The following is a 25,685-nucleotide window of genomic DNA, read 5'->3' on the forward strand; positions in this document are numbered from 1 at the left end:
TGTATGGCTCCGTCTAACGGATTTATATCCGCAGCTATCTTGATCTCGTTAGATATTTAACAATATCCGTCTTAAGTTGGCAGCGCTATTAAGCTTGAGTAGCCTATCACGATCCCTGTTTATTTAGAGTCAAGTAAGACCGAATAATTCTGTATCTGGTAAAGAAAAGTGTGGATTTACCTCTGTCTATGCAGTACAAAACGAAATCTTTGTATCGGGTTTACCAAATACGTTTTGAGCTTGTTTTTGATGTTCAAAAATTTTGTTTCTCAGAAACCAAAAAAAACCTTTTATTTTTAAAAAAATAAATAAATACCGCGTTGTAGGACGTTGTAGGACGACTTCGGGTTACTGGCGAAGCTTTATACCCTGTATTAAATAAAATAGAACCCGCAACATAACGCAATTTTATTCTGGAAATTGCATTTTCATATAGACGTGGGAAATGATTTTGTTATTTGCCGGTACAGGACCTGATATGTTTTAAAATATTCGGTGTGAAAACTTTTTGAAAATACTTTTAGAGATGATATTTTACTTTTATGTTCCTTGGGATTAAGCTAAAATTTTGGGATTTTAAACTAAAGTTTAGGAAAAGATTAAAAATAGAAAATTTTAACTTAAAAAGCGTTTTTGGAAGTTTTAGTTTTCCAAGGTTGGATTGACACGCACACCTTTGCGGTGTTATTTCCTGGAGCTTAAAAAGGTAATTACAAAGTTGCTTGTTGATGTGTTAAAATGCGACCCCTTGCCCCTAACCCCAACCCCGTAAGAGAGATAACGAGGGAGTTGGTCACGGGGGCTTATACCCCCAAGAAACTCCCACTAATTTAAAGAGACGAGCTGGAAAAAGGATTTTTGAGAAACTTTTTCCTTCATCCTAAAACCTTGCAACCAAAACATCTAATGCTCCTTCCTATCTTTAGTTAGACCTATAATTAATTCGACACCGCCTCTCTTCCAACTTCCAAAACAAATTTTGTACGATTTTTCTTAATAGTTTCTCTTAACTAGTTAACGTATCTTCTTGAACGCCCTGATTGTTGTAACCCCAAGAATTTTGCACTCTTCGAAAGGGACGACAGGGCTATAACATACATACTCAAAGTATTTAGGCCTACCGAAGTTCTGAAGTCGCAAAGTGGGAATATAGACTAAATTACTCGAGCCTCGATTGTTGCAACCTTAAGTATTTACCATCATTTTAAAGGGAATAATTAGGGCTATAACATACTCAACGGATTTGACTGTATCTCTTATAGAACAAGAGTTATAACACTCCAAAAAGCGGTGCATGCAATAATACAACTTTTGTTTGCCCTGATTATTAGAACCCCAAGTATTTATTATCGTTAAAAAAGTTCAGAAATACGGCTATTAAATGAACGTGTCTAATTAGCATCTAATACATAATCAATCATTCAATCACGATTATAATTGATAAATTTATAATGAGTCACGTGATTTAAAATCCTTTAAATGACGTCTTTGAATATTCTAAATAAATAATGTATAATTGAATCCTCGGGCCGCCCAAACTTGACAAGGAGACGATGTTGAAATACAATTTTGAATGGCGGGTAATTGTGTGTGCTGGTGAATTTAGCCTTTTTGAAAAACGATTTAGGCAACAGCCCTATTGAGACACGCGGTTTTTCTTTCAAACTATATAGGGGAATGAATAAGTTCGCCTCATTATCCTAGGATAGCAATAGGAGGAGATGGTGATGGGGGAGAGATAGAGAGAGAGATGGAATGCCCATCGTCAGTTATTATGTTATGATCTCACAAACTATATACACTTCCTCGACAATGAGTTCAAGCCTCGGAACAGTCTCTCTCTTCTCTCGCCTCGCTTGTAACGTCTATTAAAGGATGTATTAGGCTTAGCACGGTTCTATTCTCTACCCTGTAAAGAACTATATAATCATCTCCTAGGCCTATACTTCTACTCCCGCAAAGTTCATCAATTAAAGTAGATTTCGATAAAATAGGGAATAGGAATCTTACTGAATATTAAGACATAAACAAGAACCAAAAAAAGGAACTAATCACTCTCAGATATCGATTAAGCGTAATCATTTACCACTGGTAGTGTTTTTAAGATATTGTAGATAGGCCTTTGCAGCTAATACAAGTGGCGCTTTTATATAAGCCTAAATTTGAAAAGCTGTTTAAGCCTTTGTTTTTGAATTTTTAGGGTAATTTCACGTGTTTTTTGAAATGATATGCCACGTGATTAGTGAATGGTTTCTTTCTACGGTCATTTCACGAATCACGCACTTGGACACCAGTTAAAAATAAATGTATTTACTTTTTTTGTATAACTTTTGTCACGTTACGATGAAGGGCCGATTTGTCTGAGTTCTCAGTTCTGACGTCACCCCTATTCTTTTTTTGGGGGTTGGGAGGGTTGGTGGGTGGGTGGTGGGCCATAGTCTGTACATAACGAGGGGGTCGTATCCTTATTAACTGAGCCAATTTTCTATTTAAGCCGTAACAGTAGGACCCGGAGGGGGGTGTTAGGCGCGCGTACTTCTACCCTGCTCGACCCCAAGTACTTACTTATATTTTTCCCCGTCAGACTAGAGCAGGACGACTTTGAATGAAATAATTCTCACCAAGAATTTCAACCAATCATAGACTTTATTAGATTAAACCCAATTTAAGTATAGCGGGGCTCTTAAATGCCGAGTTAAACTAACGTAGCACGACATTTTTATCATTGGATTCGACGCGGGTGCATATCATACACCAACAGTCCCGAGTGCCGCCGACACAAGTACATATCCTTCTTCTTTCTTTTTTCCTCAACCCTGTAATTGTCGCCCAACGTATAAACGCACCCGTTCTGGGATTAACTTAAGGAATTCCATCGGCAGCTCGAAAGATTCAATTCTGGTGAGCCACTTTAATCTAAATGTTTATTTAAAACAAAACAGAAGTTCAAATTTTTGGATTAATTATTCAGATTTAGTTTAGAATTAAGGTTTAAGAAATTCACGCTAGAAAAGGGGGAAAAGGACGAGATGGGCTAAAGTTAACATTTGGTACCATAAGTAACGTATTAGCAATAAGTATGATACTTCATGTTGACGTAATGCAATTCTAAAACAGTGTAGTCAATGTATTACTAGCTCCTTACTGTTTAGAACTAATACATAGTTTTCAGGATATGAGGAATACCATTTACACATCAAGGAGACCAGACTACTTGGAGAACAGAATAGTCGGCACTTTTGTGCTCCAAGTAGCCTGATCTCCTTGTGTAAATGGTATGAATCCTCTTAGCCTTAAAACTATGTATTGCTCTTTACCCCATCCTCAAATTTTGGTTGGCAAACCAAGTCATTTAACAAGTTACGTCGCTATCAAGTTACTTATGGATGACGGTGTTACGCAAAAGAAAAGTTTGAATTTCAATCTTGGGTTTTGTAGAATATAGTTTAGTTTAGTTTAGTTTGGTAATACATTTTTTGCAGATTATAACTGACCAATACCGGGTGTGAATTAAAAAGGATGTTGCGTAAGAGAGCACGAACGGGGTAAAGTATTTGATTGGTTACCCGCGCTAAGTACTAGCGCCGCAGGAGTCGGAATTTCGAGGTCACTCCTGCAGCCTTGGTGCTTAACCCGGGGAGATCAAAAGACACCATTACGACCTTGAACAACTGGCACAAACGAATTAATATATTACTGGATGGAACACGGTAATCTTCCTAAAGAAAAGAAGGTTGTTTTTCAATTAAGAACAATAGTAAAATTGACGCGCTGTACTTCTTAAAGTCTGTCATACATACGCGAGTTTAACCTTCGCCCGTGTACGACTGGCTTTATCTTCGTCTCAAGAAGCGTTCGTGGCCTGGAGAAAGACAATTGGAAACATTGCTTAGGCGCGCGCGGGCCACAACCCACAACGAAGACAATTAGGATTGCGATGTAGGGCTAGTTTTAGAAAGTTTATATTTGAATATAGTCAGGAGTCCATCACACACAGGGATGGTTATGGGCTTCTGATCGTTCTGATATAGCCTAGTATATAGTTTTGTGTAAATTTAATCAAATGAGGAATTTTAACGATGTTTGAGGAAATATACCAAAAGAAAAGAAACAGTTTAAAACTAATTAGCATTTAGCTATAGGACCAAGTTTGAGTTTTATAATTGAAATCGAAAATAATTAGTCTTTTAAGTAAATAATTCACTAATTATATTAAACCTATGTTTACTACCAACACGAAAGAGGTCACGAACTCTTAACATAGTCGTTGACCCGCTATTGTATCAATAGTAGATGGAAATAACTGGAAAATTTAATAGTAGGCCTAACTATTCCCTTCGAATGTTTACTACCAACATGAAAGGGGTCACAAACTCTTAACATAGTCGTTGACGCGCTGATTGTATCAATAGTAGATGGAAATAACGGAAAATGTGGTGGTAGGCCTAACTAGGGCGTTCGGGTTCTATTCACGGGTCAATGTCTCAAGAGCCCAATTATTCAAGACACTTTATTGTAATTTTTAACTGCCATTGATTATAATTAATACCATCTCTTAACTAGATATTATTAATTAAATTTAAACGCTATTGGACCATTGTCAAAGATTCAAGTTAAGGCTTTGAAATTCCTTAGGAAAACAAAGAACTATATCCTCTCTCTCTCTCTCTCACTCTCTCTCCCACTCTCTCACTCTCTCCCTCTCTTTTTTTACAACTCTGAAAAAAGGGAAGTGTTGAAATTGGGTTTTCGGAAGTAACAAAGGCTGAGCGCGGGATAATTCTCTAGAAATTGCTCTGTGGAGCGAAGAAATCATTTTCTTAGGGATCCATTGAAGAAAAAAACGGAAACTCCCAAAGATCTTTGGGGGTCCTTTGAACCATTCAACAAGTTTTCCATCGCCTTATATTACGGGTTTTTGCACATGGCCCCGAGCCTTACCTGAACCAAACTTGTGGTAACCCTAACCGAATCTTCACCTTCTCGTAATCGCAAGTAGCATTGACCTTTTATTGGAATACAAAAATATCCTTTTTTTATTTTGAAATGCCACTCCTTGGGCCTATAGTTTAATACTCCATTATTAATTCTAATAAGCACGCGCAAGGGGGGGAGCTAAAAAAGATGAGGTCGTATTCAAGGTCACTCGAAATTTCAAAGCGCTGTTTAAAAGTAGGTGTGCTGTTGGAGGGGGAAGTAAATACTGTTTTCCCCCTAAGCTGACTGTATGCGTAGTTTTCAGACTAGGAGGATTGATACTACATTTACACCAGGAGGCGAGGCTACTTGGTATTGCACTTTTTCTGCCAATTAGCGTGGCCTCCTGGTGTAAATGGTATCAATCCTCAATCAATTTATACTGATTTGGTCGACAAAAACATTATTTCTTCTTAATTTGCTGGTACGCTTTTGAATATTTTACAAAGTCCACTCGTTAAGCTGACGTGGCATTAATAAGGTAACTAAAACATAGTTTTATACGCTAAAATAAATTGAAATAAATAATTATTTCTAATTGTTTGATTTTTTTACGGCGTTTCAATCAAAAATATTTTTAAATTCATTCGTGATGTGATTCGATATAATATGATAACTTTTCAGATGGCTTCGAGAATTGTTGCGTTAATAGTTTTTCGACGTCATCTCTCAAGGTCAACTTCGATTCTAGCAAGGGTAAGCTTTATTTCTATTATTTTTAAAAGCGTGTTCTAATTAGTTAAAACGGCGATGTTAATTAAAGATTAAACTGCCTAAGAAATACGAGATAAACCTAAATTTGTTATTCAAGTAAATATTTTTTCATTAATAATTTACCACTAATTCCATTGAAATAATGTAATATTTTTAATTTATTTTTCCCCATCGGTTATGTTAATTATTTTTTTAATTAGATCCCATTTTGTAAGTTGTAATTAGATTCGTGCCTGAAAGCGGACACGTGTAAAATTAGTTAATTTCAAGTCGGAAGCGACGCATTTTTTTTTGATGGGGAGGGGGGGGGGTGAATTTTGTCGTATTTCTCTCTATATTTAGTTACAACCTAAGAATGGTATGAATTTTCGAAAATCAATGATTTCTGTAGGCTGGTCGGGAAATACCACTGCGGCATCTGGTGATGGAATTATTTGGATTGATTTTGTATCGATTTAGTCGGTTTGGGAATGCATCTAGTAGGAAATGTTAAACTTTCAGATTTATTTTGATTTTAATTAATATTTATATCATCCCATCTTGGTTATTTGCCGATGTATATGTATGTATGCATTAAGGTTTAGTTAGCCTTTAATTTAAATTGAAAACTTTATTTGTTTTCAGTAGATGGCGTGAGCCTGTATAGTTCTTGAGTTCATTACATGTTTTTAAAGCGTTAACTCCCTATTTCACGCTAAGCTAAGCTTAATCTCTCTAGCCATATTTATAATCCCCAAGTTATTTTCTATTGAGGATGTCTTTTACTCTATAGATATTTCTTTAGGAAGTTTGAGATTAAGTCGAGGTTTAGCGACGTGGATTAATTTCTAGAAAGATCCACACGTTGTTATCTCTTTGTACAAATCTCAATTGAAAGTTAACCGAGTTCCCATCGTTGCTGCTCCAATATGCCTTATTTAGTTTTAGCAAAAACACATATAATAACAGGGTTGAATGGCAGGTTTAAGCAGTACTTCCCATCATGTTGGCGTACTCAAAGCATTAGTGCCCAGTATGATGACCTTCTCGAAGCAACTCTTAGATTCTCATAGATTTCCAAAGGTCAAACACAGCCTCACCTTCTGTTAATTGCATTTGCCTTTGGTTTTAGATTTGATATCCTTCTAAATACCTACCTGAGTTTCTATGAAATAACGAATTTTTAAAAATGCCTTAATTATTGATATGACGTATTGGCTTAGGTGCTAAATTATTAACTAACTAGTAATATATTTAATGAAAAAAAAAAGAAAATTATGGAAATTTACTTCTTAAAACGTTACGTAATTTTATTTATCAATCAATCAATCAATCAACAAACAGAATTAATTTAAGCATTTTTAAAGTCTACATTGAATAAACAAAAGCACTTTATTCAAATAAACAAAATAACAAAGAGCTTAGAAACTTAGTTATGGTTACTTTAATATATTTTTAATTTTGTTTTGGGTTTTTCTATGTTTTTTTTTTAATCGAATCTAAATTCTATGAGAATAACAACACATTTTTCTTTTATGATAGCAACGTAAATAATATATTTCTTTTTTTTTATCTATTTACAAAAAAGGTATTATATTTTATTTATATAGATTACTATTTTTTGGAAACTAGTTATAATGCAAAATTGAAAGAGGAATCTACATTCTTGTTGGAATAATTTTTTTTTCATCCCCGATAATATTTGATCCCAGGTGGAATTCCAGCAGCGTTCTATTGTCAAATATGTTTTTGATCTGTTGTGGGGAAGAAGTAGAAGTAGTAGAGTTTGGGGGTGGTTTTTCAAACATCCTGGGGAGCTTCCCTTCGTTTCCTTCCTGGTCCACCAGCGAAGTTAGCCGCTGCTAGACCCATCAAATGTTTCGCCGCTTGACTCCCGGAAAATCCGCGACTCAATCCTAAATCGAGACCTCGTTTTTCACTGAAAAAGATAGAATATAATTAAGCTTATGTCCATTAGCAAAAGGGTATCAGTTTATAAGATATGTTCCTACCATAATTATGAATGATACTACCTATAATTCGTAATGCTAGAGACTTACAGCTCGAGCTAGTTCGAGAACGACGGAAGCGAGAATTGATTAACTACACTCGGTGGTTAATTTTGCAGTCCATCTAGGTCCTATTTAGTCTGTACTAAGCCCCAATTTGACAGCGCCTCACCATGCGTCGCTTTAACTCGAATCTATCACCTACGTCATTCACTTCATGACAAACTGCAGTTTCTAAGTTACCAGTGACAAACTTATGGAACATATCTTATGAACACTTTCTTTGTATCAGTAAAAGGAATAATAGTCTTTAAACCCTCGATCGTATCTCGGACCCAACCTCATGAACTGATAAATCGATTTGGACAATTTTCAAGCTTGTTGTTGTTGTAAATACCCATAAGTGGGAGGGTAATTTAACAGAGGGTAACTAGCCCATCCATAGTTTCTCTCTCTCAAGGTTTTCTTACCCCCCCCCCCCCACACACACACTGAATGTTGTATAAGGTCAACTGAGTACATTTGAAGAGGCTAGTTTGGTTTATCAGTGTGAAATTAATGGAAGGGTCTATGACTGATAGCAATCTGATACCATGGAGCAATATTAAAGGTAACCTGGATCAAATAATCTTTGCTTCGCCCCTCCCCTCCCTCTTTGAAAAGTGTCCATCGAAAGTTAGTTGATAATATCTCGGAAGAAATTTAAGTATGTCTTACTGAGTGTACGTTTCGGAATCCACAATGCTTTGCGCCAAATTCCCCAAAACTCTGACAACCTCTTGAGGATCGTCTATTTCCACCAATGACCTTTTTGACCTGCTTTAAAATACAAAGACAGAAAGAAATAACAAAAAATAAATAAATATCAGTGAAGAAAGTTTTCTTCGAGGATTTAAAATAACTTTCTTTTAGATAAGGTTATTATTTTTAAGGATAAAAACCAGTTTTTTTTTTTGTTTTCTTTTTCTTACAAGAACCCAATTCTTTTTGGTGGACCAATTTCCATAAATAAAACCGTAAACGTTAATTCCCTTTTAAGGTTACTGTTATTACTGTCTGAAGTCTAGAACAAAAAAGAAAGAAAAGGGAGAACCCCAAACTTCTCGGAACATTTGAATAATTTTGATGGATTTTCAAATATTTTTCAACCCAAGAATGTTTTACGTCGTTGGTTGGTATTTAAATTTTTCGAAAATTGAAATTCCATTTCGTTTTCTAAAAGTCTTTGAATACGAGAGTGGCCAGATTTTTAATTAAAACTGTATCCACTGATTTAGAAATAGCGCTGTTAAAGATACATGGAATAGGCGTAGTTTCTTTAAATCGTACCTTCATCTTTAGTGGTTTTATCCCAACGGATATAATACTACTATAGGTATGTCCACTTTGTAAAATAACTCGTCCAGGGCTCGTTAGAGATCCGTACTTAGCCCGCGGGGTCAAAAGGTTATCGGACCTTTACTTTTCGTAGGTTTTTAGCTGAGGGGATCCCTTTTAAGTTCCTCTAGGGACCCCTGACGCGAGTTGGGGTCACGAAACTAAATAAAAACTCTATCAAAGAACCGTAAAAACCAACTCTCTTTAACCATGGGGACAAAAGAACGGAAAGTATTGTGTTTGATTCAAGTCCCTCCAAGTTCTCTATGAACTACTTTACCATTACCAGAAGTAAACTAAGGTAACCCTACGCTATTATTTAAACTGTATGGAACTTGTTGTTGGAATTGTACGGACGATGAGTAGTACCACTTTGGGGCCATATCTCCTTGGGGCAAAATGAACCCTCAACTCTTCAGTTGGTTGTTTGTGAGGTCGTTAAATTTAAAACCCCCCAAAGGGGTATGGGTATAGCGAACCCCAACCCCGGTATGATTCAATGATACTACAATACCCCCAAAAACCTAATAAACAATTATGTTGAACTAAAGGTGACCTCTATATTTAAATTTAGCATATATATAACTCTAATCGCAAAGAATTAATTATTTACTTCCGGTCCTCTTTTTAAAATTTTACCCAAAGTCCATGCCAAGCTTGTCAAATAAATTTCAAGCCTTTTAAGAAGTCGACGGACTAACGTGCTCGCTCTAACGTGGATTTTGATTATACTTATTTGACTTTTAATTCATATTTACTTTGGAAGGTGTCACCCTTGTTAGTTTTCAGCCTATAAGACGTCTGTCCGTTTTAAGTTTTCATCTCCTGGGGATAAAATATAAGACGCGAATTGTTCTGGAAGTACGTACCCCCTCAACAACTAACAAACTAACTAACTACACGAGATAGTTTTCTAAGAGATACCCAAGGGGGGTCGGATAACTGTCACTTTTAATAACTTTTGATGTATTTTGTATAAAGGCGTTTCTATTTTAGTTGTCCTTCCCCTTTGTGTAAGGCTCGCGAGACTGTATTCTCGTGCTAGGAATTCTTTTCAGATGACGCCATAAACTCATTTCCCGCTTTCTATCTCTCTTTCGCGCCAATAATTAACCAGATTTGAAAAGAGCGCGCGCTCTAGCTCGTGAGGGGTTCCAAAAGAGCGCGAGTTTCTCCAACCCCCCCCCTCCTTTGTTTTGTTTAGGCCCCATGTTTTGTCCAGTCCAACAAGGGCCCCTGGTTGTTTTGGCCTAAAATAAGCTTCGGTTTTAAACAGTCTTTTGTTACTTGTTACTTGTTAGTGTGTATCACTCCCCAGGGAAATATCCCCTATTCATTTTTCTTTTACAATCATAGTTGTAATATAATAAGGGATGTATTTTAGTACCTTTTTCAATAAGATTTTAAGTCCTTTCCAAGGTTGTTTCGATAATAATAATAGTGCTTTATAATTTAAGAAAATTTTGGGAATTCTAAATTTCTACGTTATGGTTTTGTGGTATTTTATAATTGGGGTTACATAACAATATCGGAAAAATATATTAATTAAATAGCAAAAATATCATTCGTGGTTCCATTTAGTGATACTTGTATTTAATATAAAATTACAAGTAACGTAATAACAATTGGTATGAAGTTTAAAGATAAGGTGTGTAAATTTAAGAGTAAAACCATAAGTTTATAAGATATATTCTATAGTGGTATGACACTACCTATGATTCGTAATGCTAGAGACTTGCAGCTCGAGCTAGTTCGAGGGAGAACGACAAGCGAGAATTGACTACACTCGGTGGTTAATTTTGCAGTCCATCTTCAGACTATTTAGTCTGTACTAAGCCCCAATTTGACAGCGTCTCACCTAGGGCGTCGCTTTACCTCGAATCTATGACCTACCTCCCTCACTTAATGACAAGCTCCAGTTTGTAACCAGTGACAAACTTATGGAACATACCTTATGAACTTATTGTAAAACTTGATTTATACCAGTTGAACTTGTTAAATAAATAATTTCGTTGACAATTAAGACTAGCAAGAACAACAACTGGACGGTAAGCTACGGAGCCAATAGGTATAAACACCTTTGAGCTAGTAATGTCTGGATCATCATCTAGTTTTTAAAGCTAAACACAGGTCTATCACGAAAACCATACAACATTTGCTTAGTGCATATGACGTTTATTTATCATTAATATGTTACTTATGGTCAATTAGATTAGGAGAGAGTGTCGTAGGTAGTCTGTCCAATATTCTCGCCTAATGAAAACATATCCTTTCTGTCTCTCCCTCATCGAGTTTCTCCCCCCTCCCCCTTCAAGTCTGGATTGGATTTAGTATGCTTATATAGCAATGCATTTTTTGTCGCATCCCTCTTGGCTTAGACCAAGCTATAGCCGAGTTAATTAAGCGAGCTGCCAAAATTCTCAATTTATTATTGGATCCATTTTTTTCTTCAAACTCGTGTCGGGTTGGTTTATTTTTTCTTGACAGGGATTAAAACGTCATCAGACACGTGTTTATTTCGTTCCTACCACCATAAATAATTAATCGCGTTTAAACATTAATTATTAAGATGGGGGAAAATGTTTCGAATGATATTGCATTTACAAATGTACACACGTCCCATGGGAATTTATTTTCAAACGTGTGAAGACTTAAATTGACCTAAAAACGTGTACGTCAGACGCCAACCATCTTCATTTTCTGTTTTGTTTGGTCCTAGATTAAAAATTTTGTTACTAAAGGCGTTTAAAGTTGCTGACTTTTAGGACATTTTTTGTGACTTTTCGGGCTCTCCGATGGAAGCAAAGCCTGGCATGTTAATTTACCTACTACCATAAGTTTATAAGATATATTCCATAAGTATAACACTTATACTTCGTAATGCTAGAGACTTACAGCTCGAGCTAGTTCGAGAACGAGAATTGACTACACTCAGTTAATTTCGCAGTCCATCAAGGTGCTATTTAGTCTGTACTAAGCCTTTGACAGCGCCTCAATAGGTGTCGCTTTACCTCGAATCTATGACCTACGTCACTTCATGACAAGCTCCAGTTTGTAACCAGTGACAAACTTATAAAACATATCTTATGAATTTATGCTACTACTAAAAAATTAACTAAAGTCCCTGGAAAACTATCATTCACCTTCATATGTAGGTAAATTTGGGTTTTGAGCATTGGTTATCAGTCAGTCAAGTCAGTTAGAACTTCTACTTACCTTCTAACCCTTTCTCCCATATAATATAACACATCAGTTTCCTTAATTTCAAGCTTGGCCAGAGATAAAATCAATATATTAACGTCGATTAAGCTGTCCAAAAAAGGGGGATTTATTTCCCCAAAAGGTTTTCTCTCTCTCTCCCTCTCTCTCTCTCTCTCTCTCTCACTCTCACTCTCTCACTCTCACTCTCACTCTCACTCTCACTCTCTCTCTCCCTCCAAGTATGTCCTATGAGCTATAATCCCAAAAAGTTATTGACAGTAAACGAAATATTTTTTGAAAGAACAAAATTTTTGTATTCATTCCTTAATCTCATATATAAATATATATATTTTTTTTCCACAATTTATTTCTATGGAAACTCGTGAGAAAAATGTCGGTGAAGCGACACCTGTTGTCATTTGGGTAAGCTCTTATCGAAAAAGGGAGGATATTATAAGGATGGAACATCTATTCATCATTGACTAGTAAATTAGACCTTTTCTCTTTCATCCCTTTGCTCTTGGACCTCTCTCTCTCTACAAGAGTGATGGAGATGATGAAGATGGAAGAATAACATACAGTTTTCAGTTTGCATACGGAGCAACGTATACTTATAAACCGTGTCTGACCTCGATCAGTTTCCTTATCCTACAGATTCACAGCCTTTGAAAAGTTGTCTCGTGTCGTTATGACATAAATTTAAGTTGGATTTTATAAACTCTATGGGGATGGGAGATGGTCAAGCTGGTAACCTCCTTTTCCGTACAAAAATATACAGGGTGTTCAAGAGCAAGAGGAAGATTGACGTTCAAGTATATCAAGGTCACTAGAAATTAAGTATTTAAATACATTCTCAAAAAATAATTATATAATCTTGAGTGGGTTAAATTTCCCTAATCAGCTGATTTATTCACTCTTTTCTTTTCTTATTTTGGAAAAAAGATAGAGAAAATACGTGCAGGCTAAACCTAGGCAGTATAATTGAATTCCAAACATAACTTGATCAGTACTACTTTCTTTTCTTTGAGATTTAACAAGGCCTAACCATACGCGTCAACTTTATCCGCGCTATCAAGTTTCTCTAAGAGATTTCCTTATTTTTAATCAAAGCCTTGAATAAATTTATTTCAATGAGTAGATTCATATGTAAAGGGCCTTTTTTGGAACTCTGATCACGTATTATCCTACTTTCAAACTATCGCTGAAAAATTAAACTTGCTTCTCCCATACGTCTACAGCCTCCTTGGTCATAACCAAAATACTTCCGCACGTTGGTGTTTATACCTATTGGCTCTGCAGCTTACCCTCAAATTATCACTATATGTGAAAGCTAGTTCATTTTATAAGAAGATCCGGGTTCGGAACGGAGTTGTAGGCACTAACCTATGGTCAATGAGCGGAAGCATGACTGGTTGTCATTTCATTTCCCAAAACAATAATAGGACTTTGAGGTAAATTTTGACCTATTGACACTATTTGGTCTATAAATGATCTAGTTTTGATTGGCAACAAAATTGATTTGTTTAACAAGTTGGTGGGGCTGAAATAATCTTTCACTTTTAAATTATTATACTTTAATTTTTAACATTCAATGTCGTACTTATTGTTAGGGTGTTATTTGTAAGTTTGAAATAAGTTTTAAGTAACTTTCTACTCCCTTTTTTTCTCACTCTAATCCAATTTCAGGTACATTAACAATTCTCTTTTCAAACGTGACTATTTCTTTAACACTGATAATACATAAAAGCCAAGGCTTAAGAGCCAATGAAACCTTTTTTTGGAGACAAAAAGAAAACGGTTATACCCTAACCAACCACGTCTTTAGTAATAGCTCCTTGGATCTAAACAAACATTACACCCCTGTAATACATATACCTTTCTTACAACCCGACAAATCTGGCCCACCTTTCCGCAGAATTTAGTTCAAGTTAACTTTGTGAATGAAGGTGAAACGGTGGCCATATTGGGGGGAACAATCATTACTGTCAGCTTTGCAAAGCGTTAACCCTAACTACTTGAACCCTGAAAACCCTAGTGATACTTTCTTACTCAAACACCTAGATTTTTTTATGTCCAAGCTCTTAAGGCTTTTAGTGGAGCTATACCATTGGTGCCCCTCTAATGGCGCTTGGGGGGACGGGGGTGAAGGTACGTTTGCTTTGGGTCTAGGTGATCCTATATTTTTTGAACGCACCTGTTGCTAAATCGCTATGGGAAGGGAATCTATCGGAATTTCTTAAGCCTTGGTCACACATTTACGTACCATGTAAGCCTCGGTCCAATGAATCTTAATTCCCGTAAGAATTTTCACTAATAGATCATAAGTACTTAAGCCTAATGGATAAATTTATATTTGTTTTTTGTCCAAACATATTGAGCTCTATGGGATTTCTTGGACTTACTACTGGAAAACTGTTTCGCTGAAGCCCTAACCCTAAATCTGTCCGATTTTCGTGAGCATCTAACCCTAATTCTTCATTCGTTTTCATATGTTTTATTACTCCATGGATGTAGAGATTAAAGAGAAGATGAAACAGTTGGATAAATTTCTAGTTTAACGTGTGAATTTGGTCGAGATGATTTTGGTTAGGTTAGGTTATAAATTGTTATTAGTTTTGGTGCTGAACACTAATATCGACTTCATTTTTAGTTTAGAAAAGTTCTTAGTAAACTAGAGATTGTTTAAACTGTTGTAGAGCATATTTTAGACAGTGTCTAGTTAATTAAAGGTTTAGGACAGTTGTATGTCGAGGGTGTTACTTACCTCTTGGGTTGATTTTGTAAAGAGGCTGCGCTGGCGAGAGCAACGATGACCAGGAGGGAAGCCAACCAGAATAGAATCGCCCTAGAGACCATGATTCGCTGATTTCCTTTTGATTTCCTGACAGATAAAAAAGAAACACGCAGACCAGAACGTTGCTTAATTAGTAACGTTGCGAGATACGCTCCCACACAAAACTAACCATTTATTAAATGCAAGCGTCAAAAAGAGGTCGCTAAGTTCTTCCTCAAAGATCATGCAAAAATTACGAACGAGTGCCAACTACCAGGGGTAAAACTAATAATGTATTTCCTACGAGCGCCTGTAAAACTCTAACCCGCAATACACCGGTGTACGATATTTTAATTTTTTAAAAAATTCATATTTTTCTTTTTTTCTGATTCAATTTAGTACTTTTTGGGATCAAATTAAACGTGAAACTACGATCTAAATATATGTGGAAAAAACACGTGACAAAGAAATATTTAAAGCGCGCGAAAATTCAAAATTAAGAAACCAAGGCTTAAAAATAATTTGAATGGGATTTTCTTCTCTTTTCTAAATATGATCCCAGTTGACCTTCGTTTATTTATAAAGGTCTTAGTGAAGGGACTCAGTTTGTTTTGAAGCGGGAAAGCCCCGGTCTGAATGAAGGCTACAATTTTACTAGTGTTCTTTAGGGGTAGTAAGTTGTTGACCCATTGAGGGGTTCTCACCAATATTGGAAAGCAAACATTACGACTCGTTCTTTATTTTCCATCATGCAACTCGTAAAACGACAGCCTTCACTGGTTAAAACCCAGCAGCGACTCTCTTTAAAGGGAAGACAAAGCTCTATATTTAATTATCTTTTTCGATTAAACTTAGTAACTTCGTTAATTTCACCTCGTCTTTCCATGCATTAAAAAGGGGTCAAATTTGTATAGTTAGGGGTCAGATAAAGGTAGAGAGAGTTGACCATGGTTTGACCTCTAGATTTATGTCTCGGAACGAGTCGCTGGGAGGGGAAGGTATTTGAATTCCAAAGCTTTTAATTACAATTTGGAAAAGGGTCCCATTTAAATTAAGACTTTTCAAAGCTTTTAAACGAAATAGGGGCTCTTGGCAAATATTTGCTTTAGTCAAAATGTTCCCATGAATATTTAATGTACGTTTAAATTAACTTCTAAAGCTGTGAATACATACGCATGCATTATAACCCTTTGGTCTAAGTCTAGTCGCTTAAAATTATTATGGATCTTTTAATTTAAACAATTAGAGAGATTTAGTTTAATTCCGTATATAATGTCTGCCTAATTACATCAGGGGAAAGATTAGCTTAAACTCTCTATTATTATAAATCCTTAAAACTAAAGAATTGTCATTGAGAGTTGCGTAAAGGTTAGGGGTCATTCTTAAATTAACCAAGTTAAATTTAACACTAATTTCAATTTAATTTACTACTAACAACTGGATCTATTTATATGTTTATTGTTTGTAAAAAAATATCTTTGAGAAAGATGTTTCGCAGAATTAAGTAATAGTTTAACATGGCCAAATTAAATTAATGTAACACAAATTTCAATTTAATTAATTAAGTGAAGGTTAGTTTAACAAGGTCAATAGTCAATTATAAATTATCCATGTCAAATTCAACGCCAAATTTCAATTAAATTTACTTCAAACAGCTGAACGTATTTAGATGTTTATCGTTATGCCGATAAAATCATAAAATTGAAATTTCTTTGAAGAAAGAAAGATAAAATTATTTTTGGCACCTGAAATTTGTTGACTTATTTTTAGTGGGTCCCTTTTGCCGTCGGCCATATATACATACATACATATTTTTTTTCCTAATTTCCTTTTTGAAAAAGTTAAGTTTCTGGACATAAAAATTCTACGTGGGTTAAGATTTCAATTTTGCAACTTCGTCGGCGTATCATTGAAGGATCTCATTTCGTATTTTAATAAGGTTCTAAGAAGTCTAGTGTAAACCAATCTCTAAAATCGTGTCCCAAGGCGACTTCTTATAGTTTGGGAAAACCAGAATCCTTTCATATAGGGCTTGTTTTTCTTAGATATATATTTTCTTTGGCGTTGAGATATCATCAGATTCTAAAGTCATTTTACAGGTAATCTTACAGCACGTGTATATTTCGTTAGGCTTAACGTTTCATATAGCTTCGGGATGGTCATTATATTAAATTTTAGTTTTTTTTTATGTCGTTAATGGGGTTTAGGTAAGTAGAAATACTAGAAAGTAGAGCTAATGTGTGAGTATTCCGTGGTTTTAGGGGCCAATCAATGTTTTGGGAGCCCTTATCTTAGTAACAAAGTGTTCTTCAACGCTTATTTTCACTCAGTTTAACCCTTGGTACATCGTTTTAATTTATGGCAGACTTATTAGCAACACGTTGTGTATGGTTTAACCACTATTATATATTTGTACCATAAGTTAGTAAGATATGTTTCATAAGTTTGTCACTGGTTACAAACTGGAGCTTGTCATGAAGTGATTGAAGTAGGTCATAGATTCAAGGTAAAGCGACGTCTGGTAAGGCGGTGCCAAAGTCTTAGTACAGACTAAATAAGAATATGGACTGTAAAACTAACCGAGTGTAGTAAATTCTCGCGTCGTTACAGAACTAGTTATTAGTAAGTGTAGCATACTTATGGAACATATCTCATAAACTTATGCTTGTACACAAGTACAAAAGCATCATACTCGACACCAACTACTTCAGGCTTTCATAAACCTTTAATTTTGTTATATTTATTTACTTCTCGTTACTTTATTTCTGATTAACTTTCGTCTTTTAGATTGGTAACACCAAGTCAAGTGGGATGTTAAGAGAGAGACCTTGATTATCCGTATGTTTTTCTCCAGCTCCTTCTTGAGAGAAATCCGTGAAAAATTTGGTATGGGTGTCCAATAGTATGGGTGTCTCTTGTCTGGAGAGAGTGTTCGACTCTGTCTATATTGTATATCGCACCCGTTTTCCCGTGCAGCTTCCAATTTCCAGATGGCTGACTCATTCGCGCCTAATAATCTACCTCTCCCATAAACCCACATCGACTTTCTGTCTTCAGGTATTCTACATAGGAACGACCTTTAAAGGGAATGTGAAATCCTTCAAAATCTAAAAAGAAAACTCGTAAACCTTAATTGAGAAAGGGTGCATAATATTCTTGGTGCGAGGGACATATCCCAAGAAGGTGGCCCCGCCCCTTCTGTGGTGTTTACTTCTTGTACAGAATTAATGGAATGTTCTATAATATTTATTTCACCTTCACTTTAACATAGTAATATTGTCAGCTAGGACTTGGCTTGGGTTTTTTGTTTTTTTTAATAAAAACTCTGATGGTAACACCTGGAACCCTTAGTCGGTGATAATTTACTTTGCGTTCCTTGAAAGTGTCCCTTGTCCTTAGGACAGATCGTATCCATTCGTGATTGGTTAGCTTAGTAGCTTCTAGATTGTTTCTCGTTTCTAATTAAATACTAGGAGCATCTCTAGCTCCGTGTTTACCCAGAATTCTCTCTCTTTTTTTGTATTTCCTATCCGATACAACCTAATCACTTCAGTCTACAAAACTGCCAGAGTTACGGCGCCTTAATACACTAGGATAAAACCCAATAGTTGTAATTGCAAACAGTCCTTTTCGTAAATGAAACAAAGGATGGAATATACCTAAATATGAATCTAATAGAATTTTTTTTAGTTTATCAATTTATTTATTTATTCCTTTTCCTTAATTATAATTCATTAATGAGTTAATATAATTAACCATTAACCATTGTAATCTATGCAATCACTGAGGCTCCAAGCCTAAACCCTTCGCCATCTTTTTAAAAAGCCCCCCTCTGAAAGTAACCATCAGTATTATCACAACCCTCTTGTCGTTCGACAGACACTATTTCAGACTAGATCTCGTCTAAACCCTACATTTTAAACCCGAACAAATTCTTTTCTCAAATACCTGCAAAAATAAACATTTCGTTTGTATCTTTACCCCTGGGGGTAGGTTGGAGGGTTTGAGTTTATCCTTGGGGCAGTTTTTCATCCTTTGGAGGTTTAGATTATGATTTTTTGACAAGGTACGACCTTGGAGGAAAGAGATGAAATTGAGTGGTAATCTCCATCCATGCCTATAACGTAGCCTCTGGACCCCCATCTATGGAACGGTATCGAAGTCATTCCAGCACGGTCTGTCGTGTTTTGGTAGGGTCTCACGGTACATAAACGCCAACAATGCATGTCCCCATGTGTGTCTTAAAAATACAAGCTGATTCAGAGGCAGCACTTTACAATCCCCTAGGGGAGTGTGCAAGGTACTCTGGGAGACTTTCATTGCTACACATGACCTACCATTATTACTTCCCCATATCACCTACCTCCTCCAAGGTACACCCCTCCCTTTAGTGGGGGCTCTACCCTTATATCTATGTCGACATTGGTCAAAACTCTTTTGGCAATAAATCCAGCCCGATCTCTTTCTGGGGGGGTTTAGAAGGTCTTTTCTATCCAAGTGGCATTGCGATTTTTTGTAACAATGAAAGCGAGGGGATATATACCCCTGTGCAAAAACATCCCTTGCAGTGGAGCGAGGATAGGATCACATTCGTAGTAGTTATCCCCTCGCTCGTAGTTCAAAACCACTTGCTAAGACTTGATCTTTAAGCCTTTGGCATATTTTTCTCTCTATCTCTTATATATAAAAAAGGAATCCTTTCTTTTGTCTTTTCTGCTATCGCGGTTTTCCTTCCCATCCTAAGCCTTTGTTATATCAATATTAAGTATTATCTGAAGTGTAAATTCCACTTGAAATGGACCTAGTTTTAAACAGCTTCTATCCCCTTGAAAAAAAAGCTTGTAGTACACGTTGGAAACTTGGGGTTCGGGATTTAAAATTCAATTTCAAAGGACTATAGATACCTTTAAATCTCTATAGTGAGTTTTTCGAGTAAAGAAAGATTTTTAAGATATTGAAAAATCCTTCGAAGTTACTTACCAACTTCCTATCTTGGTTCCCTAATTGAAGTAATACTCCTAGGCAAGACTTAATTTAAGAAGTATTCCACCGCGTTCAAGTTCGTTCAAGAATAATTCTTTTAATGGTTTATTTCTCTTTCTCCAAGTCATAAATCAAGTTAATGTAGTACAAATAATACCGTGACGTATTTAATACGTCATCATCCGCACGCGATCTTATTTTAATCGAGTTAATAGGTTATAAACGAGGTTCTTTAGCGGAATACGTAATGAATGATTTGGTAGTTATGTGTTTCAAAGAAAATACTTAGTGCCTGCAGGGATAGATTTAATTTTAGAAGTAGGAATGGAGAACAGAGTTATCTGGGCGCGCGTCAAAGTCTCGGACCCCCGGTATGAAAGAAGCGGCGGGTCATAGCGGCAGAGGTAAAAAAGAAGTATACGTATTTTTCGCCGTCCCCGTCAGCAACGTCATCAAAACGTAGTTTAAGGGAGCCAATAAGATAATTTAAAATTATCGTTACGTGTTGGAGGGAGGGGCTCTATACTGGGTCGGACTGAAGAAAATACTAACCCTTCTCCATTCCTACTTCTAAATTTAAATCTATCCCTGGTGCCTGTGCTGCCTGCCATTTTATTTGATATTTTTATTATCAAAATATGCTCTTAATTTCTAATTAACTATCTTTCCGCTTCCCCATTTAAAATTTAATTAATTTAGAAACTTATATAAGATTTTTATCCCCCAAAAATCAAATTTGTTTGAAATTAATTTCGTATATTTGGGCTGCGAATGTCGTAAGTGTCTTATATAATGACAGTTCACGCTTATAATCTCTAACTTCACACTACAGTTTCCGAGCCATCACATTTTCCACGACTCATTGAAGACGATCTTAGAGTTTAAAGTTTAAACGCTAACCCATGTAGATTTGGAACTCTCTACCTTTTACTTTAGTGTCAAGTAAGGCTGACCCGAGGACAATCTAGTTTGGAAACCCCCTTCAAATTGTAATTGGTTCTGAGGAGTTCGTCCTCCCCCCGCCCGTTGTGTCTAATTGTCTTTCACGTAGTTTACTCGAAGCTTTAGTCGTCTGAGTTCTGGAGTCATCCTGAACGATTAACGGACTATGTCACTAACAAAGTTCAGTAGTACGTATTTGAAATTTATGGATGACGCGTTTAGTTTCGTCATGGAATTTAATTCTAAAGAGGACTGGTACATAAGTATTTTTTGCTATCGAATTAGCATATGCTTAGGGAGGACCACACTATTTACTACGCCCGACGAGCGTACTTCTAACTTTGAACTTAATTAGTTTCGGTGATCTTGGTCAAGTTTATTGAAGGCTGATACGTCTTACTAAACATGCTTGACTATTTCATTGTTTTAGGGGGCCAAAAATCAATCTTTGGTAGCCCATATCCTCCGTAGAACCATACGTTTATAGGATATGTTCCATAAGTATGATACTTATTATACAATTCGTAATGCTACAGGCTTACTGAGAGCTGGTTCTACTATTTAATCTGTACTAAGCCTTTGACAGCACCTCGCCAGGCGTCGCTTTACCTCGAATCTATGACCTACGTCACTTCATGACAAGCTCTCAGTAACCAGTGATAAACTTATGGAACATATCTTATGAACTTATGGTATAACTAAAGGTTTTAGACCTCATCATGTTCTGGTGACACTTTTCACTCAGTTTGACTAAGCTAGGTAGCATCTACGCAGTTTTCGTGTCCCCTATAGGGTTTATAAGGTCCATGATTTCGTTGATAATTTCTGTAGTATTTTAAAATAACTGGTAGGAACTGGGTATTAGATTTATAACTTATTCCTATCAGGTATGTGTTTTGGAATTATCTAGTTTCGTTAAGATTTCCTACGGGACTTATAAGCAATGATAATTTCCCGCCTGTATAATTGTCTAGAAGATGTTTATTCTCAAATACATACTCTATAAAATGGTGTTCCCTTTTTAAGAATATAAATATAAATGATTTAAAGTCAATATAGTTTGTAAAATACATCCGGCTTTAAAACACACTTTTAAACCGCTCTTACGCTTTTCCAGAACGCAAAGCCTTTTATTCTGTTATTTTAATTGACTTGTTAATTAAATCGGTCCCATTTCTTTTATATTAAAAAATAGTATTTATTCTACTCTAGCATTTTCTGAAAAAAGAAAATTAATCATGAAAGTTAACAATAAAAAATATAGTTTTAAATTAAACCCTTTTTTGTCTCAACTGTAGGTGTGTCCTTTTTCTCTATTTAATCAATTTCGGTTCTTCAATGCTTATTATGTAATAAAGAACAAAAAGTGCCTTGGGAAATTTGACGATATCAGCACGAAGAACTTTAAGTGTTCGGCTAAAATAACTTTATTCGAGTTGATAGATTGTATGAAGTGATCTTAGGGGGACAGGGAATCACCCGGAGCCTCGTGATTAGAAAAAAAAAACCCTTGCTAACTTCATACGTATTGTTCCTTAATAGATAAACATTGGGTCGCACGTGCCTTTTCTTTATATACTTCAAGAAAAGAAAATTATAAACTTTAGAAAGGTGCTATTATTTTATGTTTCTTTCAAAATTAATTTTTGCTACAGATATCTCACGTTAGGATCGTTAAAAAATATATATATATTTCTTGGCCTTTTATTTCATTATTTTAATGCAGGGGGCGTTGTCCGTGACGTCATTTGCGAGCAAATTGAAATTATCAAGTACTTCGGACAACTTTTTTTCCCAAAATAAAAAAAAAGAAACTAAATTAGTTTCCCCGTTTGCAGAAATAGTGTTCAGTTAATTGAAGGTAATACTTGTAAAGCTGGAAACGTGTTCGTTTTCTTTCTACACATTTTCTCTTTCACTTAACATTCTTTCATTGCATCAGTTTGGTTAAACGTTGGGTAACGTACCTAACGGAAGCTTAGTGGTTTAAATAGTGGTGAACTAGAGAACAACCTTTGGAGTAAGTGAGTTGACGCTTCATTAAAAGGTTAAATGGGGTCAATTAGGAAGAAGGAAAAGGGGCTATATCGTTTAACTTTTTGATTAATTAGTAATGCTTTATACGGTTAAATGTTAATTTCCGTTAAATTTGAATAAAGAAATTAAGGAATAGGGTTGCGAATGTTCTAACATGGTTATTTTATTTCTTTTGAATATAAAACTTTATTAAGCTAGATTAATGATTATTTTAGTTCTTTAGTATAATATAACAATTATTAATATTTATATCCGGCAGGGGCGCTGTTGTTTATAACTAACCCGAAAAATCTCCAATGGAATGTCGTTTACCTCTTTAATTAAAATGGAAAAATACCTCCATAGTAAATTGCCTTAATTTTTAATTTCCTTTAATTATTCTAATATAATTACGTGCCATGTTATTTTTTTCTCTCTCTCTTTTTAATCTTAATTTTCTCTTACTCTTTCTCTCCCTCGCTTACTCTCTCACAGTCAAATTTCGAAAATTTCGTGATCGTGCCCATGGGCCCCTTATGGGAATTCCTCGAATCTCCCGCCAAATATACAGTTGATACTTATTAACCAAAATTTAAATTATTGCCCGGTTTTCCAATAACAATTTTTTAATAATAAACGCTATTAGTTGTTGATTTAAGAAAGTAATTAAGATTAAGTCACGTATGTTTAATTATAAATATTTCTTTCAGGGCCATAGAGAGGGAGGGATGAGTATAATTCGTGAAGTTTCCTACGAACCCGGGCCACAAGGGTCTAAATTTGGTCTACAAGCTTTCTCTTAACGCTCAGACCTGTTTCGTTAATGAGCTATTCTGTTTTGTTACATTAATTAACAAACTCGAAAAGGACCAAAACTGATCTAAAAATGTTCTTTCTCTAATGATAAAATAGGCGTTTTCCAAGGATGGACGCTAGTTATCCTAGATTCAAATTAAAGAGACTTAAAACTGATCTAAAAATGTTCTATTCAAAGTGAAAATAGATTATTTCCAATAGTTACTAGATCTAATTCTTTGGGAAAGCTTTATTATAATGAAGTGGAGACGCGGAATAAGTTTTAGAATAACTTACTTGAGTAGCTTTTCTTGGGATAATTGTTGAAGGATATGTCCCGGAGTTGTCTGTCCCGTGCTTGTCCTCCTGGCGGGCGAGTTCCTCTTTGAAAGAGAGAAGATGTGTTTGCCTCTTGGCTTGCCTAGATCCAAATGGAATTCGAGACCTTCCTCGCCTACAAATGCCTCTTTTTAAACCTCACCGCCGTCTTGACGTAGATCCCTTTCTCCCTTCTGATTGGTTCAAACTCTAACCTCTTCTCGACTCCCATTGGATGTTGAAACACCCTTCACCCCTTTTGATATAAAACATTTGACCATTATTTATCTGGACATGGAAATTATATCTCCCCTCCACCTACAACTAGTTTTGACATAAAGGGGCTTTCTCTACTTTCTAGAAAATTGATAGGATAGCTGGGGAACTGCCGAATACGTCTTTTATGAAAGTTCATAAATGGTAGTTAAATTTTATTATTTTCAAAAAGCTTCAAATTTGAATATATATTTATTAAAAATCAACGTTTTTACTTTGTTTATATACTTCTTAAAACTGAAGAAATCAACCTTGGAAGGGGTTATTCTAACAAGGGAAAACTAGGGAATATTTACCCTTTTTAAGACTGATATTTGAAAACTACTAATTTAATTATGAATCGAATTATAAATTCACTGATGGTTTTAATTGAGTTTCAAAAATTCGTAAGCTTGGAAGGTATTTATACGTTGTATATTTTACCAGCTTAAAATTAAACCAACTAAGAGTGAAGATTAACTTGTTGCGCTATATAAAAATTAAAATTTGCTCCCCCACAGTAATTTTGTAAACAATGTCAGAACCATAAAATTCTTTGACGAAATATCGCTTCCAAATTTAAATCTAGATTATGGTAATTTAGTCCGAGGATTTATTGAAAAAGGAAATCTACTCCGAGTTGTTGTTTTTTTATTTGTTTGTTTATTTGTCTATTGGTGTTTTACCAAACAAGATTCTGCAATTAACATATACAGTAAGTACTCCATCAATAATTAACACCTTTATCCAATTAAGAGTGTCTATTTCTATCATTGTATCAAAGGCAACTAGAGAGAAAAAATAGACAGGCTGTAAGAAGAGAGTGTGTAGGTTTTCATCCAGCTGTATCATAATTTTTAAAAATATTTGCATAACTTGATGTCCTTAAAAGTGTAGTATAATAATTCTTAAAACTATATAAGAATGTCAAAAAAGGTTCTATGGTCAAAACAAAGGCTCCAATGTTTGGGGTAATTGAGCTTGAAAAATGTCAACGCGTAAAGGGCAAGTGTCAAAGAAAACACTTGTTATCAAAGCAATTTCTCGTGTCTATTCAAAAATGTTTGGTTCACCGAGCCTTTGTTCGGTCCATTCTCGAGTGACTTAGTGTTGGTCTTTCTTAAGCAACCACATTCTTAAGAAAATGAATTCTCTCTCTAAGAGAAGCCAATCCGGAAGAGATGGCTAACTACCATTGGTACTTCTCCAAGTTGGGGTCCTTTTCCTATATTCTCTGCTGGTAAAGGACCACAGGTTGGGGATGTAAGTTTGTTTTTCTCCAAAGACGGAATAGCGGGACATCGCGTGAATATTCATAAATTTGAGGAGGAAACCCCCCGTGGTGA

At 35.5% G+C, this 25,685-nt stretch overlaps 1 protein-coding gene across 2 annotated transcripts; it reads right to left on the reverse strand.

Moving 5' to 3' along the window:
- Positions 1-7,113: 7,113 nt before the first annotated feature.
- On the reverse strand, positions 7,114-24,370 carry Dh31 (diuretic hormone class 2). Of its 2 annotated transcripts, none has more exons than XM_089839972.1 (4): positions 24,064-24,370; positions 15,022-15,138; positions 8,397-8,495; positions 7,114-7,609 (listed from the first exon to the last, which is right to left on the reverse strand). In XM_089839972.1, the coding sequence occupies exons 2-4, from the start codon at positions 15,111-15,113 to the stop codon at positions 7,471-7,473; spliced, it is 330 nt and encodes a 109-aa protein (XP_089696098.1). In that variant the 5' UTR covers positions 15,114-15,138; positions 24,064-24,370; the 3' UTR covers positions 7,114-7,470. The 2 variants fall into 2 exon arrangements, with proteins under 2 accessions (XP_089696098.1, XP_089696097.1); XM_089839971.1 differs by having other exon boundaries at positions 8,397-8,498.
- Positions 24,371-25,685: the final 1,315 nt, after the last annotated feature.

The sequence above is a fragment of the Phalangium opilio genome, unplaced genomic scaffold (assembly GCF_054372755.1).
Source record: "Phalangium opilio isolate 3A_F unplaced genomic scaffold, DU_Popi_V2 ptg000048l_1, whole genome shotgun sequence".
NCBI classification, from domain to species: Eukaryota; Metazoa; Arthropoda; class Arachnida; order Opiliones; family Phalangiidae; genus Phalangium; species Phalangium opilio.